Here is an 18,185-nt window from a genome sequence, read left to right as displayed (position 1 = left end):
CAGGTCACCGCGTCTAACAGATATGAAAATGTCGCCTCTTTGGAAGGAAAAAGAGAGGGGGCACGCCTTGTTGTTTAACAAAGACTGTCAATGGGCAAGATTAATAAGAAACAAAATGGAAACGGTGTCACCTCGGGGTCAGGCAGAAGTTATCTCTGTGTGTAGGGGAGCGAAAAGAATAGGGAGGCAGTGCGGAGGAGGGGGAGAAAGAAAAGGGAGAAAGAAAGAAATAAGCGAGAGGAGAAAGCTTTCAATATTTCCGTTAAGTTTGGCCCCTTTGGTTCTGCTTGCAGAGGCCTTGATGGAGAGGGCAGAGTGGATCAGATGCACGAGGAGGAGCTGCTGCTGCAGAATCCTGCAGGAAACACGGACACGGCGTGCCACGTCGGGCGTGGAGAGGAAAATGGACGTGATGACTAAAGAGCACGGTCAGAGACTTTTAGATGTAGTCACACAACATGATGACACTTTGTTGAAGTTTCACTGAGAAAGAGGAGAAAAAAAAAGGGAAATATGGTGATGCTTTTCATCAATTTACAACAAAATGATATTATTATTGTTATTATTGCTGTTATTGCCAGCATTTTGTTACATGACAACACAGTATTTTATTAGTTTTCTTGTATTTGCATCTCTTCCAAATGAAGTTTCACGTTAATTTAAGAGGTAAACAAACAAAAAAAAAAATAGATTTGCGTGCCACATTTGAGCTTGTTGCACAGATTTGTTCAAGCTGGACCTTCACTGTCACTGATGTGTGCTAGATTTAAATATTTGTTTTGGCATCCGGCTGAAATGCAAAGAAGGTGTCCTCGAGTGTTTGTCCGACGGATGTGCTTCTCAGTAACAGACAGCACGCAGTGGTGCATGCAGAGCATGACTTTCAGCACCATGGGTTTTATAATTGTTGCATTGCAGGACAAATAATTTGTTTGAGTGATTGCAGGTTGCTGTTTTGTTCTGGGGGAAAAAAAACGTCCAAAGTGCCACATTCAAAGCAACACAATGAGCAATATGCGGCTCGTGAAGTGAGACTTTTCCTGATGTTTATGAAGCAACATCATTCAGGATTTGAAAGATGCGCAAGCTTTGTGAACGTTTGCATGTCCGCAGAGAAGCGACGCGTCTGTGCGTGATGCTTGCAGGCAGGACGAGCACATTTTTTTGCTTGAAATAGTTTGATCAAAGCAATACATGTTGATATTTATTGTTTCAGTATCTGGATTTTTTTTTAAAAGGATGCAACAGATTTCCAATAGCCTGGATTTATGTTTGTTGAAGGAGGTGTTTGGTTTGTGAGCACCCCTCCCTCTCCCCCCTCCCTCCCATCAGAACATGCACTCTGTGTTTCATATGAGCAGCAGAGCCTCACCCACACAAGTTTTTCTCCACGCAGTAAACAACTTAGTTGATCAAATTTTTCCCGTTTTTTTTTTTTGTAACACTCTAATTTAATAAGGGAAACGCCAACGTAAGCCAGTCCGCGCCGCGCTGCTGGTACCAGTGCCATGCTTTCCATTGGTTCCTGTTTACAAGATGCCCACAGGACAGGCGGTGATTGGTGGGTCCGCGCACGTGACCAGGCAACTTTGTACATTTGACAGGGGAGTAGGAGGGTTTTGTGGAGATCAGAAAAACGACAGCGCGATAAAAATTAGTATTGTTGCACTTCACAAATTAATGACCATGAGTTCCTACTTGATAAACTCCAACTACATCGAGCCTTCCTTCCCACCGTGCGACGAGTACCAGCAGAGCGGATACATCCCCAGCCATGGTGATTACTACGAGCGGCCAAAAGATACGGGCTTCTCCCATCACGACGAGGCAACCTATCCGAGGTCAAACTACACGGAAACGGGCTACGATTACGGCAACGTTCCCGCCGCCGCCGGACTCGACGACTTCGGCGACGGGCACCACGCACAGCCGCAGCCGGTTCCACAGAGCCACGGTCCTCGCCTCTCCGCCGCGCCAGACGGTGGCGCAGGGGCCAATGGCAGCAAGGACTGCAGCCTCGCCGGTGAGGTGTATCCCGGCGTGGCGAAGGGCAAAGAGCCGGTGGTCTATCCGTGGATGAAGAAGGTGCACGTTAACAGCGGTGAGTCGCCGTCCAAACACCACTGAGAAGCAATGCTGGAACGCACGCGAGCCAATTCAGGCAGCACTAGTAGCAGCCCTTACAGCAGCAATTTACGACTATCGAGCAGCAGGGTCGGTAATTAAGGACCCTCGTAAATTTTATTGCCTGTGTTCGTCTGTCGGGGCCATGCGCCTTTGTTGCTTTTTAACCCAAACTACCTCCAAGCACTGGAGTCAAGCCAAACTGTTATATTCCGCCCCGCTGTTTTGTTAATCATTTCAAAAGCTTGATCCGTCCCCGGATGAGAGCGCGCGTGCATCTCCACATTAGGGTGAAGCAAACAAAACGGCTGCATTAAACCAGAGAAGTGCTGTCATTTTTGCGCTCACGTGTCCAGTGGCTTTAATATCCCAGAGTTTGGAATAAAGCAGCCTTCCTGTAACACCTGCCTGTGCGTGTGTGCGTGCGTATGTGTGTGTGTGTGTGTGTGTGTGTGGCTTCTATCTTTTCCCTCCCAGTCAATGCCAATTACACTGGAGGAGTGCCTAAGAGGTCCCGTACTGCCTACACCCGCCAGCAGGCTCTGGAGCTGGAGAAGGAGTTCCACTTCAACCGCTACCTGACCCGGCGCAGGCGCGTGGAGATCGCGCACACCATGTGCCTATCCGAGCGCCAGGTCAAGATCTGGTTCCAGAACCGGAGGATGAAGTGGAAAAAGGAGCACAAGCTTCCCAACACTAAGATCCGCTCGTCCAGCTCGGCCTCAGCCTCCGGGGCCCAGCAGCAGCAACAGCAGCAGCAGCAGATCAAAACAGGCCAGCAGCTCGTCCCCACGCCGTGCACTGCAGGTCTATAGTGCACAGATGAACCCAAATCCCTTCCTCCCCCTCTGAAAATCCAGACTGAGATGGAAAACAACACAAGTGGAATTTGAAGGACCGAGTTTCAGTATTTTACACACACATGGTGTTATCTTTGTTGCACATTTGGGCCTCTGCCTTGTCCTTTGTACCCTCTTCCCTCCGCGGTCGTCCTCTTCATATAAGCTTGAAATTCACGTTTAATTGCCATGATGGCAACTGAAGTGTTTATATATTTGTTTATTATGGAAAAAATAATAATAATAAAAAAAAAAAATCCTGCGCACATTCATAGGACTTGGAGCAAAGTGTATTCACTACAGTTAAAAAAAACAAAAAACAAGTGAGGTGAAGGTCATTTTGAACTCGTTTTTTTTCTATTTAGAATATTGTTTTATTGTTTATTGCTTATGGAAATTGCGATACTTGAAAGTTATTTAGCGAAGCTCAGTGTTAGAAAACCGCTCGGGCTCTTTTTTTTTTTTGGCGTTAGTCAGAGGAGCTGTGTTCTAGTTCGTGTGTTTGAGTGGTTTACTGTTGAATGTAGTCCAGGTGACTTCTACATCTTATGTATATAGACAAATCTAATGAAGGCACAATGAGGAAAAGCGTTTTCGTCCACCTTGTCGCTGTTGTAGTTTCATTTTGTGCTCTATAGTGCGTCCTATGTTGTGCTGTTCTAAACTGTGAATATTTGTATGTATTGTCTCAGTAATGACCGTTGTAATGCAGGCTATAGGCTCAATCTGTCCTTGTGAAATAAAAAATGTGCTTCACTCACGAGGCTGACATGGTTTTGGATGTTTTTGTCATAGCCAGGATTGATTTCACTTGAACGCAACAGCCTACTGTTTACACGCTCTCTCCGCGGCTCTTTGTGCCTCATTTAAAAGTTAATTTGAAATATTATACATTTTAACATAACACCATGATGGGCATATAGCATTTTTATTACGCTTTATGGATAAATCTTAGACGCGTGTTTTAAATTGCCGTGCGTAATTTCCAAATTAAACGGTCAAAATCCTTGCGTGCGTCGTTGCATTTTTTTTTTTTACGTGGCTTATTTAGTTTTCTTCAAGTTTTAGAATGTCTGCATACATTTTTAAACAGGTGAATGTTGCGTGTTTTAATGCAAAATGGAGAGCTTAACCGGGAAAAATCGTGTTATAAATGCGTAAATCTGTTCAAAATCAAGCTTAATCTTTTACGCACGTCATAAGAGCGCACACATTTGTCTCACCCTGTTGGGGTTTTCATCGTTCACTTATCCTGATTCCAGATTCGCATGGGTATCATGCGTATTTTCTTGAATTAACATGAAATGGAGAAGCATGTCAGGTTATTTCACCGCAGAATCAGAAACGCTATATCTATCCGACGCATTTTGTTTTATTTAGTCATTGTGAGAAGAATTCTGCCAACCTTGGATCACCAGAGTGTGAATGTTGGTCACTACCTGCCCCATCCAAACAATGAGAGAGTTCAGCTAAGGGACACGGACCGCTCTGGCCAATCAGGGCCTCGGAGAACTTCTTCTGACCCTTGACCTTTCGACACACACAGTGTCCAGACCATACATCAGCTCTGAGACCTCCGTCAGCTCCTTTCTCATCTCGTCTGAGGTTTACCCAGAAACCGCGTGGAAACAATAACTGTGTTTAAGTGTGAAACTGAGCCCAAAATGATTCGGTGAGCTTATCACAGAGGCGCTGCTGGCAGGCCCAGAAGAGGGCAGGAACATGCTGGGAGCTCCGTGTTCTGTTGTAGATGTAATTTTTTGGCACATGTTGGCATTGTTGATCTAAACTCAAGGATTATGTCAACACATTTGTAACTGATGGGCTCACAATGCACACAGCCGTAAATTAGCTTTATTTGATGAGTAAACAAATAAAAACACAAAGTAAACAATGTGAGGCAGCTTGTGTGGGGTTTGCAAATATATGAAATTAAATGCATCTACACACACACATAAAGTAAAAAGGTTCAGGAGCAGATTGGCACCAATTTTGCGCAGATGCCAAAACGTCCAACGCATTACAGATTTCATGTCGTTTGATTCGAAAATAGAGGTCACTTTCAGAGTGCTGAAATTTTAATTTTCTCCTTCACGTGACTCTCTAAATAATGAATGTCCCGGGGGCTCAGAAATAGATGTGAAAATCTGACTGATTTTCATTTGAAGTGATGCTCTGCAGGGTGCAGAGCTCCTCTCCTCTGACACAGCTCTGGACACACTGACATGACTTGTGAGTAAATTTGACTATTCTTTTACATGTTGTGTGGCTGGAAACAAACTTAGCATCAAATAAAGCCTACGCTTTAACGTTTACATTGTGTATTAATGTAATACTGATAGTGTCAAATAGTTGCTCATGTGCAGTTATTGTTGTCAAAAATGCAGCCTTGTGTGATATTATTGTATGTATAAATCAAAAACAAAACCCAAAATGACTATATTCAAAATCGTCTTAAACAGTTTAAAAGATAAATTATATATATATATATATATATATATATATATATATATATATATATATAAAAGTGTGTGTTATCTGCGTATTGGTTTTGTATTTGTGCTACTCATGTGTTAAAACGTAGTTTGCTTACATTTTGACTAGATGCTGGACCAGAGTCCAAAGTAGAGTATTTAATTTGACTGCTCTAAAAACTACACATGGTCCATTAAAAAAAGTAAATAAATAAATAAATCCATAAATACACTCTACCATTATTTTTTCAAGCTACCATAAAGAACAATAAAGTAGAAATCCACTTTTTCCCCAGTTATTATCTTCAACCATGCCTCTAAAAATAATATTTTTTTAATTTAAAAAGCCTTTTTTTATACTTATATGAAGACTGCAAGTGAAAATAATATATTATTTATGATAAAAAGTTAAACTTGGAGCATATAAATACTCAGTGTGGGACTTATGTTTAATAAAAAAAATACCAAAAAAATGCCCATAATAATAATAATAATAAAGATTATTATTATTATTAAAATTGGCTCTATATTTTGTGCGTAAGAGTCGCCTGATGTATTTTCAGACAAAATAAAGAGCCATTCCAACAAGAAAAACTCAGACTTGTTTTTATTACGACCACCTTGAAGCAAACATTTCCTCTGTCCTTGTCTGTCACCGTATTGCACAGGAGTGTGTGTGTGTATGTGTGTGTATGTGTGTGTGTGTGTGTGTGTGTGTGTTAATTAGAGATGGCTCCACTCAGCTACAGGCGTTGAATTTCGCATTAGTCTTGATGTTGGCCGGTGGAGAAGCTCGCTGAAGGCAGTTATCTTCGGCTGAGAGGTTCGGTAACCCAAACCCGACTGTTAAGAGCTGCGAGTGTCAACATTGTGGGAAGATATGAACCTTCGTCTGGCCAACATCCAGAGGTCCCCCCCCCCCCCCCCCTTTCTCTCACCCCCCTCTGTTTGCTGACAGCGATAAGAAGTTTAAATTTGTATAAAAACACCTGAACACTCATAAACATAATTTATCAGGTGTTTTGTGAAAATGATCGTTTTTGCCATAAACGCAAAAGACATGAGGTAACAGCTCAGTGGGGTCTTGGATTTCTGTCCTCTCCTCATTTGGGGGCACAAATAACCCCCCACTCAGCCCTCCGTGTTTTTGTCCGGGTCAGAGGAAAGTTCAGGTGCGGTGGCGAAAGGTTCCCGGACATGTGCTGCCACTCTGCCAAACAAAGACACACAACTCACATGTCATTATTTACAAGTTCATAATTTCTCCGAGGTCCCTTAAACAACTTCCTGTTGCTTCTTCTCGTCTCAAGTTTCTTTTATTAGTAGTATTTTAAGTGCATAAATAAGATCTCACTGAGCTGTCGACTCAAAGTTTGTCTCGGTTGCAGAGGACAAAGGCTCAAATGTGGGAGTGGGGCTCTGTGTCTGTGTCCACCCTGCAGTGATTAATAGTTGGGGTGTGATTTTTTTCTTCCACGTCCGCCGATGCTCGGTGTTGATGGAAAACAAGCACCAAACGGTGCGGGGAGGAGAGAACCCCCTCTGGATTGTTTTTTTTTTTTTTTTTTGGCAAATTCATGCGCCAGAAGCCAAACATCATCCAAGCAGCGCACGTGGCCAGTCTTGATAATCATTCATTCATTTAATTATAAGAGACTCCCTGAACTAAAGCCGGCACCAGAATTCTTTCAACCCCCCCATCACTCAGCTAGATGTAGGAAATCTGTAAGTACATGTTGGTCTAATGGGGGTCCATGTACTGATCAGCGGGGTCGAGCAGCCTCTCTTTGGTTCCCTCACCTCCACTTTCCGCCCACTGCTGACTGACAGCCCTCCCTCCTTCCTCTTTGGCTCCACGACCACCGGGACGCGCAGCCCCTCCCGTGCGCATGGCAGGTGAACGTCTTACGTTGGGCTTTTATTTACCTCGCAGTAAGTGATGCACAAACATCAGAACAGGGGGGGCGACACTGAGTAGAGTGCTGTGAAATTTACCCCGAGAGCATAAAGAAAAAGAAGGAGAAGACGCACCAAAGTACTGATAGCTCCTTAAAATTGTGCTTTTTTTTTGTGTGTGTGTGTGTGTGTCATCTGTCTTGTAGTTTGTCATCTTTTGTGTTCCGCTTGAATCTGTGCGGAGAGGAGCGGGTGTCGCTCTTTCAGCTGCTGTAACTGACACCGAATATATGGCACTCTAAAACTGTCAGAGCAGCCTTTAGCTCTGAATGGGCGACACGTGGAAAAGCTGCTTCTCACTGAGAGGCTTTGCGCTTCTTTGCCAGATCCATTGCAGTGTCACATAGACCTCTCTTCTTCTTCTTCTCCTTTTTTTTCCCTCCCCTCCTAACCGATCTCCTCAAGGGGCAATGACTGCCTCCATTAATGATTCACGGGCTCAAATAAAAGGGATTTAAGTTGACGTTGCGTCACGTGAGCAGGGCGCATAATACTGCGCCGTGTTATGGCACAGGGAAGAAACCCGGAGCCCCGGTCTGTGGCCATATGATGCAGATTATATGCTGCTAACCCCCGCGTTCCGAGAGGGGAGTCCTCGCTTTGTTGTTTGTTTTTTGATAGAGGAGGGGGCAAAAAAAAAAAAAAAAAGAAAGAAAGAAAGTCGCTCTAGAGGCGTGGGGTGGATTGGAGCGGAGAGGATCCTCGTATTTTTATTATTTTTTTTCTTGTGGATGTGTACTCTGCTGTCACGGACGGATATGTTTTCCCACGCGGACATGCTCAGAGCCCGAGCTTTGAGAGGATGGATTTTATTTTGAGGTATTTCCGCCGATTGTTCATTACTGTCGTGAGTTATTGCCGCGCGCGCGAGAGGTCAGTAAAAAAGAGGGGGGTATCTTAAAAAAATAGGAGGAGAAACCATCAAGAATGCTGCACATCTGATCATAAAAAGTACCACCACGCTGAATATGAGCTGGTATATTTTTAAACACATGCGTTACCTCTTAAAGTGTATCAGGAGGGTAAAGGCTTCGGCGTTTCCTATATTCTCAATGGTCCCATGAACGCATCACTGATCATTTTTAAAACAGAGCAACACAATAAAACAAATAGTTAAATAAAACAATTCAGGCAGCTAATTGGAGACAAAATGTGAATGAAGCAGCCGGTTATGGACTTCCAGCAAACAAACAGAGCGCGTACACGGCGGTTCAGGGTTCAACATGTCCCATAAAACCAAACACCCCGCGTCTTTACGCTGGTTTATGTGCATGTCTGTGCGTAAACGATACATCAAGACGATTTCCATAAATAAAACGAAGAAAAAAAAAAGGAGAATAAAGTTAGGGAGCGCGCTGGGGTTGTGTGGTTCCGCCGGGGGAAATGAGGATATAATGGAAGACGGAGTGCCATCCAGGACCGGGCTGAGGTCACGGCGCTCCTGCTTGATTTATGGGCGCGGGGACTTTGGGAAGATGGTGAGCGCGAGCTAATGACTGTTCGATCCGTTCTTTTTTTTTTTTTTTTTTTCCTATGGAGAGGAGAAGCTCAGAAGCTACAGGAAAATAATAAACACTTTATTTGCATATGGACTCATTTTTACCTCATTAGTGTGTTTTTACGTTAATTGAGCTGTAATAGTCATCTGTTTTGATGTTTTTATTGTTGCTTTAAATCCAACATATATGTGTTTTTATTTATGCATTTTATTCAACTAATTCTCCCATCCTTTTGTGCAAATTTCTAAATAATAAAAATAATTATATATATAGTTTAATTTGTTAAAGCATTGAAAGCGCCTTTAAGCCATTCGGTTTTATCTGAGGTTTTTATTTATTTAAATGGTATTTTCAAAATACCAAACTGATCAATTTAAGGGAACTTATTTATAAAAGTTTATATATGTGGTAGGGCCTATTCAGCCTCACTAATAAATGCTCAGGAAGTTTGAATATTTATAAATCATGTATTAAAATATACACAATTGACGCTCCACGTGAAAAAAATTATTTGTAATTTTAAAAATAATCAACAATAAAAGTAAGCATTTCTTCCTTTACTCCTTGCAGAATCCCATCCCAATGAGTTCAGGCCACCCCCCGGTCTCGGAAACCCCCTGAGCTGCCTTTGGTGAGTCCATATATCTTTATTGATTTGTGTTATGAATGCTTGATGGTGATATTCTTATTCAATTCCTAATAAGTACCACACACGCCTTCCAAAGGCTTGAGAAGCAGCCCGTGGCTTGTAACATTTCCGTGTAGCAGCAATACGACCAACCCGAGAGCAATAATTCCTTCTCCTCCACTTGTCTTTGTGGTGTAATTTGTCACCATAAAAGTGACGAGGGGAATCGCAGCTCTTGGAGCGGTGCCTTTACTCATTTCAAAAACTACTTTCTGTGAAAGCCATCTGCTTGGAGCTGCTACAGCCTGCTGCGCTGAAGCTTTGAAAATATTTTTTTTTTTTTTCTTTATCAACATTTTTAGTTTTGTTTCCTCTCATGTCGCTTCTTTCTCCCCGTGTCCGCCTTATTACGCGCGGCAGCGGCGCCTTTCAGCCCTCTCTCCTCCGGGCCAAATTAAAGCGAAGGACGAGTCAGCGTTTTTAGCAACAAAGAAGTAAATAATTATCCAAAGAGGAAGCGATTTGAAAGAAAAAGGCAAAGTTAGCTAAAAAAAAAATCCTTCTGTGTGAATTTTTCTCCCACTCCACCTCCCACGCCGGTACCTTTCCTGAATTTTTTGGTCCTAGAATCGTGAAACGAGCAGAAGCTCTTACTCCTGTTTACAGCTGTGATGAAGGGGGGGACCATAAATCTAATTCTCAGTCTTTCTTTCTTTCTGCCTGCTAAGGACAGAGGGATTCCCCCTCCCCGTCCACCTCAAGCTGCCGGCTCATTCTCCCCCCTCTCTCTCTGTTCCACGCTGCGCGTCCTCCCGCTTTGCCTTCCTTCGTGATGAAACTTCTGGCCATTTTTCATCCCTTGCTCCTATTGGGGGTGTTTTCCTTTAATATCGCGGACAGCTCAGCTTTGATCTGCAGTTCTGATCCAAGATGGAACTGTTGTCTTCAGAGCCGCGCAAGGAGAGAAATAAAGACGAAAAAGAAGTGTGCGGTTTTTTTTTTTAAGTTGGGGGATAAAACGATGTATTATATGCAAAAAAAAAAAAAGCCAGGTTACTGATTAAGCTGTGGACACAAGCTCTAAGAAGAAACAAAAAATCCTGCACGCTCAGGGCCCTGATTATTCCTTTGTAGTCACCCTTTCTTTTCAGGATCTTCCAAACGTCTCCAATAAATTGTTTGAAAATGACCTTTTGAGATATTTGTAAAAAATGTAACGTTGTTGTTGTTTTCCTATAGAACCTCTGCCTAGTTTGGTTGGGGGAGGAGGAGAGGCAACCACTTGATTTGAACTGCCTTTCCAAGGCGCTACTTCATTTGCATAATTTTTCTTGTCTATGGTGACGCTCTGGTTCGGGGCAGTTCACTGGTGTCTGCATGGTACTGGTGAAGGATCTCATAGTGAAGCAAAGCCTTGGCTGACGTGAATATTGCTATGAAGCCCCTGTCTGTTGCAGCATGAGGAGAAATCCAGTCCTGAGACCAGATAAGTCTTATCTTAGTGACCCGGGCGCTCGTGCCTGCTTTTGTAATCTCGGTTTACCCATCGAGTAAGGAGAAAAGGAAAAGGGAGAGAAGGAGGGGGAAACAGGAAAAGGGGTATTCTCTTTGGCTCTTCTTTTTTGGTTTGTGCCTGCTAATGCTTGCTGCATGGCAGGGCGCAGTCTGCTCCTTCACGCAGTCCGCCCTGCCTGTAAACTTTCCCCTGGATTACAGCTTTGATCGATTTCGTCGCTGAATGAGAAAATATCGCCCGGTGCTCTGCATTCATCGTGAGAGGATCAGGTAAGCAGGGCCAGAAATAGGCTCCCTGGTTGTAAATGGTGGAGTTTGTGTGTCGCGCGGTGATTTATCACCGTATGACTTAGATCTCGGTTCAGGAAGAGTTCACACGCACTCACACACACAGCGATTTTTCTCTGCGAGGGCTGCGCGCAACGAGCTCCAGTATTGCCTTTTGTCCCTTTTTTTTTTTTTTTTTTTGATGCTCTTTCATTTGTGACTGTCGCCACGGGTTCGTCGTGGAGAACCGAGCCACAGAACCTTCTGATACCTCGTGCCGGCCACCATGAGCGCATGCAGACTCAAGGAAGAGACCTGCCTTCAGCCTGCAGCGTGGCTGCGCGTCAGGAGCGCGCTAAGGGCTCATTTTACACTGATTTGCCTGTTTGGTTTGCACGGCTGCACGTGCTTCATTTTTGACATAATTTTAGTTTTGTCTATGTTTTAAAAAGGCGTTCTGATTATGTTTGCTTTAATTTAGTCCAAATAATATTGGACAATTTAATATAATATAATAATGACAATATTGGGATGAAAAGTTATAAACATTTAGGTATTTTTGGATTAAGCTAGGTTAAATAGGATTGCATTCAGTATTTGATTTATTGTGCTAATTAAGTTTTATTTTAATTTATTTAAAGGATGTGCTATCTTTATTAAAGTGGACGGCTGTGATAAATGTGGGAAACAGAGAAAAACGCACACTAAACAAAATAGTTTAAATTTCAATTTTATTATTATTATTACTATTATTATTATTATTATTATTAATATTATTTTTATTGCCAAACTAACACATTATTTCTGTTTGGCTTGTAAATCTATCTCTTGGTGCTTAATGGTTTCCTAAATAGTTCCCGCTGGTACCTGTCTGATTTACGGTGGTGCAGCAGCTGCAGCAGCGGGTTCTTAGCTGCATCCTCCCCGGGTTTCTGTCCACCCGAGTCCCGGCCTTGGCTTCTCACCAGGCCGTTGTTTCCAGCAGCCGGTCCCTCCTCTCTGACCCTCATATTTCACCAGAGTTCCTGCAGCAGCACCGACAGCAGCCATTATTATGAGCCTGCGAGGAAAAGTTCACACCGTGGTCATAAGGACGCACAGAAACCAGCCCGGTTTTTCAGGTTTTTGAAGCTCGCGGCCCTTTCATTTATCTTGCAACATGCACAGAAAAAAAAAAAAAAAGTTGAAGGAAAAATTGCATTTTCTTTCCTGCTTCGCTCCAGGTAGAAAGGGGAGCTCAGTTTATCCTGTCAACGCAGGAGGATTTTTGTTTTTGAAATACTTTAAAAATGGTCCAAAGTGCGGGCCACACACCATGTTTTCACCTGCTACACAGGAAATTAGATTTACTGTTGACAGCCCTGTTGGTAGAATAATATTGTAACAGAAACATTTTTTTTTCTCTGCGTGGCAACCCGTTAACAAGCCATTTCCACAACATGCTTTTTTATTCTCCTTATAAAAGTACTATGACTATATTTTCCTTTCTTCCCCCAGCTCAGAGGTTTAAAATGTCACTCTGTTTCTTGTTATGTTTTAAAATTACCTAAATGCTTTTGAAAACGTTTTATGTTGTTTGGCACAGATGGTAATACAAGGTTAGTGTGTGCCTTTGTGCCTCGTGTAAGCCATAAGGTAAACGGTAATAGTCTGCAGAATTGTTGGCCCTATCTTGCCTCCACAGTCTCCAGTGTCAGGTCTGTATTGAAAAGTAAGATGGATCGCCACCATTTCTCCTCCTCACAGTGCTTCTTGTAACCCTAGGTTCACCCGAGGAGGCCATTGGAGGAGAGGCGTCACGTGACCACGGGGTGCCAATGTTATTCTACAAGGGTGTCAAGACCCTGTCAGTTTCTGAAATAAATATTGGGAAACGGCGAGATGCAAAAGGCAACCTACTACGACAGCTCCGCAATTTACAGTGGCTACCCATATCAAAGCGCAAATGGCTTCAGTTATGATGCCAATCAGGTCCAATATCCCCGGGTCTCTCATGTGGAAAGTGAGTACCATCGACCTGCCTGCTCCCTGCAGTCTCCTGGCGGCTCCGTGGCTCTGCAGAAGCCGGGAGAGATGGCGGAGAGCTGCGACAGGACCACGGCCATTCAGGCGGCGCAGTCCAAGGTCCTCCCGGAAAGCAATCAACCATCGGGCCCACCTCCTCCCTCACAGTCCCCCGGTGCTAACAGCCAAAATGCAGGCAACGGGTCCAACCAGCCCGGCGTCAAGAACGGCTCCCCGACCTCTGGAGGTCGCAGCAAACATATCTTCCCCTGGATGAAGGAGTCCCGTCAGAACACCAAGCAGAAACCCACCAGTAGCTCCAGCTCAGGTACTCACTGCTGACATTCACAGATAGTTGCATTCAGCTGAGGGAGGATAATGCACAGAGGTGTGCAAATATGTGGGCAGGTGAGGGGCTGGGAGGTAGGGGGTAAACCACAACAGAACAATATTTGGAAGGTCATAATGGGTTTCCAGTGCTGTGGCAGAAAGGTGTTTAGTTTCTCTGCATCATTTTTGGTCTGGCTGCACAAAGAGCCACAGAGGTTATATTTATGCCTTGAACACTCCAACAACATGCGCCGTACATGCTATTTAGAGCAGCTGACTGGAGCATGTCTGTGCCTTATTGGGTGCACCTCCTTCCATTCGTTGTCCCCATGCCCTCCAGCTGACCTGTCCCTACTGTAAACACACATCGCCACTGATCACATAATGTTCCCAGAGAGACAGCAAACAAACACACACAACAGTTGTTTCAGTTTGTCCTGCTGTTTTGATTAGAGGAAAACTCAGTGGGTCAGTGTGGGAGGGAGGCTAGAGGAGGAGGAGGGGGTATTTACTTAGAGCCAAGCTAAACTCTAAAAATCCTCATCTTCCCATGACCCTCTAAAAAAATCATAGACTGTTATTAAGGTGAGAGGGAGAAATGAAAAGGTAAAGTTGTGAAGCAGGTTTGAGTGTGTTTTTCCTACACTGGCACAAAAAAATGTAGATTATATTTGCACGACGTTTAACAAATCTCCTTTTTTTGACCGAAAGAGACATTTCTGCTACTTCGCTCACTGAATACAATGTGAGCTGCAAAACCTGCTTATCAACTGGTGGCCCATGGGCCACTTGGAGGTCGTTAGAGGAGGGCTTTTCTGTCCAGTTGGGGTGACATTATAAAACTAAAAATATATCATGCATTTTTACATTTATTGATACTTTCACTTTTTAGAGCAAAAGGAAAGACTAAAAGTTTTTCATTCATTCAACCTTTATTTATACAGATTAATCTCATTGAGCCTCGGGGACTCATTTACAAGAGAGACCTGAATAAAAGTAGTAATCATTAAAAGTAGTAATCATTAAAAGTAGGGGAAAAGTGTTTATACGAGTCTCTACATGCAGGCTTATAAGTCTTCTTATCCGATTTAAAATTATGTATACGCTTTGAAGTAAATAAACATAAATTTAAAGTGTACAGAAAAAAAAGGGTATTTTGCTGGACAAGTTATTTATTTATTTATTATTTTTTTTTTTTTAGAGAAAGAGCCGACAGTAAGCCTGTAGGTTGGACAAATGAAGTAGCTAAATGTACTCAGTGTTTCCTTGTATTAGTATATCCTTCACAAATTCACAGGAACTTGACAGAAAACTGAATTTTCAAAACGAGCCTATTTGGTTGTGGGTATAAAAATAAATCAAATTAAATATCACATTAGTTTTGGTCAAAGTTTCAAAGGGCCACAGATGAGAGACTAAAGAGCCGCATGTGGCTCCAGAGCCTCATATTACAGACCCCTGCTCTAAACTCACATCAGTTCAATTCAACTGAACGCAACAAGGACGTTTTATTAGCCTTTCAACAGTAAATATATTGATCTATGAAATGCAATGCTCACTTCAGACTGTTCTCGTGTGTATTCAGATTAAAAATATATTAAAAAAAAAACTAGAAATTAAAGGAAAAAATGTAAATTAAGTATGAATGCTCACATATTCATCCTTTTAATAAAACAACACAAATCAAGATAGCATTTTGGTATGACATTTGGATAAAAATCAATAGTGCACTAAGATCTTTGGAGAAACCTTTTACCCACATTTTACACATTTTAGAGCACAGACAGATCTAGGTCAGTGGTTTTCAAGACAACTGGATCTTTAAACGCCTTCATGTTAAAGATAATACGAGTTGTAAAATGAGCTTGCAATTATTTTTATGTATACATCAATAGATGTGTCACATTTTGGCTGCGTCACACAATTGTCTTCAAATTACTTACGTTGTGCACTTTGTACGCACGCCACACTTGGTGCACGCAGGGCGCACGTTTAATAGCTTTAGGATGAATTTATAAATAATAATCTACAACATTCACAATTCCCTAACAGACTTCTTCAAAAATCCACGTGATAACCTCTGTTCCATTTGTGCAATATCATTAAGGGTCAGGTTGTGTCATGTTGCATTCCTTTTGCAACACTTTTTGGGAGACAGGTAGTGCCATGTATGAAGTGTTGGCTGCTTGCCACAGCGGTAAGTAGACCAACCTTACTCTGCAGCCCAGACCCAGTTCTTTTAAGCTTATCAGTGAGGGCAGGACGAGCAGTTTCACACACCCTGAGAAATCTATAATGCTTGTGCTTGCATTATGCTACCGGCGTGACTGCAGGGGCAGGAAAGGGGTCAAAATGCTTTAGTAGGAAACCTGAGGTCACTCGGTTCCACATCAGATACTGACCCAGTATATTTCAGTGGCATTTTATGTTTTGCTGCTAGTGCATTGATTGTTAATTGTCTCGTGCTCCCTTGATGATAACCCCTGTGTGAGGAGTAGATTCATCAGAATGTGGAGATGTTTGTATGTTAAAGGAATAAGAAGAAGAGGGGGGGGGGGGGGTTGATTATTTTGAAAGCATTGCTTTAATGGCCAGATTTATTTGTTATACAGTCCCCCCCCCCCCCCCCCCCCCCCCCCTTCTCTGAGGATGTGTTGTCACAGGATTCTGCTTCACTCTCACTCCGCTGTCCTGTAAACCTCTGTGTGCGAGTCTTTAATGGATTACTGACTGACATCCTCCTTCTCCTTCTCCCCGACAGTGGAGAGTTGCCCCGGAGACAAGAGCCCCCCGGGGTCGGCAGCATCAAAGAGAGCCCGGACAGCTTACACCAGCGCGCAGCTTGTGGAGCTGGAGAAGGAGTTCCACTTCAACCGGTACCTCTGCAGGCCCAGGAGGGTGGAGATGGCCAACCTGCTCAACCTCACAGAGAGACAGATCAAGATCTGGTTCCAGAACCGCAGGATGAAGTACAAAAAGGACCAGAAGGGCGTCGGGATGATGCCTTCTCCTGGTGGACAGTCCCCGCGGAGCCCCGTGGGCCCTGCCTCTGGTGGCGGCAGTGGGGGAGTCGGATACCTCAGTTCTATGCATTCTTTGGTTAACAGCGTACCATACGAATCCCAGTCGCCGACCTCTTATAATAAACCTCATCAAAACGCATACGGTATGGCTACGTCATACCCCCCTCCTTTGAACAACTCACTGAACAACTGCCCGCCATCCCAGAAGAGGTACCCCGGAACAGACTCGGCCACGCCCGAGTATGACGCGCACCCTCTCCACGGCAATGGCAACTATGGGACGCACATGCAAGGCAGCCCCGTCTATGTCGGCGGAGGCTACATGGACTCCAGCTCTGGCGCGTCCGTGTTCGGACTGACCCACCTCCCGCACCCGCCGTCCGCGAACATGGAGTACAACGGAGCAATCACAATGGGCAACAGCCAGCACGGAGTGTGTGACCCCACTCCGACGTACACAGACCTAACGCCGCACTACTCTCAGGGAAGAATCCAGGAAGCCCCCAAACTGACGCATCTGTAGCAGTGGATCACTCCGCCCCATTGTCTCATCCACCTCCAGACATACTTCCTGCTTTGTTTCTGCGCCTCCTCACGGCTCCCACCTTCTCCTCTGCGCTCCTTTACGTTCCCTCTATAGTTTGATGTGTGAAGTAGCAGTAGGTTAAATAATCACGACTTTATTGAATTTTTTCTTCCATTTGCTTGATGTCATTGTCTAACAAGGACCTTAATCTAGAGATAGCGAGAGGGAGGGGTGCACAGCTTAGTACGAATATTTAATCTTTCCTTTTAAAACTCTTGTTTTAAGCTCAAACAGGGTATTATGAACACGTGTTATTACTCTTTAATGTGAATTTGTCCGTCCTTTATTTATCCGCAGTTGAAGAATTTTTTTTTTTTTTTTTTGCATTTTGTTGCACTTGTGTAAAAGACCTCAAGAGCCACGAGATCGTGAAGGGAGAGATTTTTATTCTCAAAAGAAAGAAGAAAACAAGGGTCCTGAGCTTTTACGCCACTTCCCTTGATTTTGTGTTTTGTTCCGTTTGGACTCCATGTTATTTATTTTGTTCGCTGTAAAAGGCAAAAAAGGACTCGTATAGTATTATTTGACACCCCTCCATCTTTGTGTGCGCGCGCGCGTGTGTGTTAGGGGGGAGAAGGTTGGTGGAAAATTAGCGTATCGGCCATTTTCAGCTCATATATGTGCGCTCTGGGGAGCAGCAGCAAAAAAAAAACATGTCCCTATTTTCTTTTCTTTTTTTTTCTCTTCTTCTTCGTGGAGGTGTTTTATTTTCTCAGCGATTGTTAAAAAAAAAAATCAATCAGTCATGCAATAAGAAGGACACACGTTTGCAGTTTTCTTTATTGAATAAAAGACAAACATCCATTTTTCCCCTTCTCCATGTCAAACATTCCACGCTGCTCCGGTTCCAAGACATAAATAAAAGAATTGAAATGAACGCACATCTTTCAGTTTTAATTTAGACTTGGCTGCAGCATTTCACACAAATCAACGCCTCAAA

General features: G+C 43.4%; 2 protein-coding genes across 2 annotated transcripts; both read left to right on the top strand.

Annotated features, from left to right (window-relative positions):
- The first annotated feature begins 414 nt into the window (after window positions 1-414).
- On the top strand, window positions 415-18,173 carry hoxa3a (homeobox A3a). The gene is made up of 4 exons (XM_037692939.1): window positions 415-428; window positions 9,463-9,523; window positions 13,067-13,634; window positions 16,398-18,173. Exons 3-4 carry the CDS (start codon window positions 13,184-13,186, stop codon window positions 17,180-17,182), a joined length of 1,236 nt encoding a protein of 411 aa, XP_037548867.1. The 5' UTR covers window positions 415-428; window positions 9,463-9,523; window positions 13,067-13,183; the 3' UTR covers window positions 17,183-18,173.
- On the top strand, window positions 1,595-3,432 carry hoxa4a (homeobox A4a). The gene is made up of 2 exons (XM_037692940.1): window positions 1,595-2,101; window positions 2,602-3,432. The coding sequence occupies exons 1-2, from the start codon at window positions 1,681-1,683 to the stop codon at window positions 2,937-2,939; spliced, it is 759 nt and encodes a 252-aa protein (XP_037548868.1). The 5' UTR covers window positions 1,595-1,680; the 3' UTR covers window positions 2,940-3,432.
- Window positions 18,174-18,185: the final 12 nt, after the last annotated feature.

The sequence above is a fragment of the Nematolebias whitei genome, chromosome 19, assembly GCF_014905685.2.
Source record: "Nematolebias whitei isolate Nwh7 chromosome 19, NemWhi1, whole genome shotgun sequence".
NCBI classification, from domain to species: Eukaryota; Metazoa; Chordata; class Actinopteri; order Cyprinodontiformes; family Rivulidae; genus Nematolebias; species Nematolebias whitei.
This window is presented reverse-complemented; position numbering and strand designations above follow the sequence as displayed.

Bases quoted from the DNA above. Each gene is read 5' to 3' on its own strand.
- hoxa4a (XM_037692940.1), top strand. From the start codon at position 1,681: ATGACCATGAGTTCCTACTTGATAAACTCCAACTACATCGAGCCTTCC. The intron at 2,102-2,601 runs GTGAGTCGCCGT...TTTCCCTCCCAG, and splicing joins GAAGGTGCACGTTAACAGCG to TCAATGCCAATTACACTGGA.
- hoxa3a (XM_037692939.1), top strand. From the start codon at position 13,184: ATGCAAAAGGCAACCTACTACGACAGCTCCGCAATTTACAGTGGCTAC. The intron at 13,635-16,397 runs GTACTCACTGCT...TCTCCCCGACAG, and splicing joins CACCAGTAGCTCCAGCTCAG to TGGAGAGTTGCCCCGGAGAC.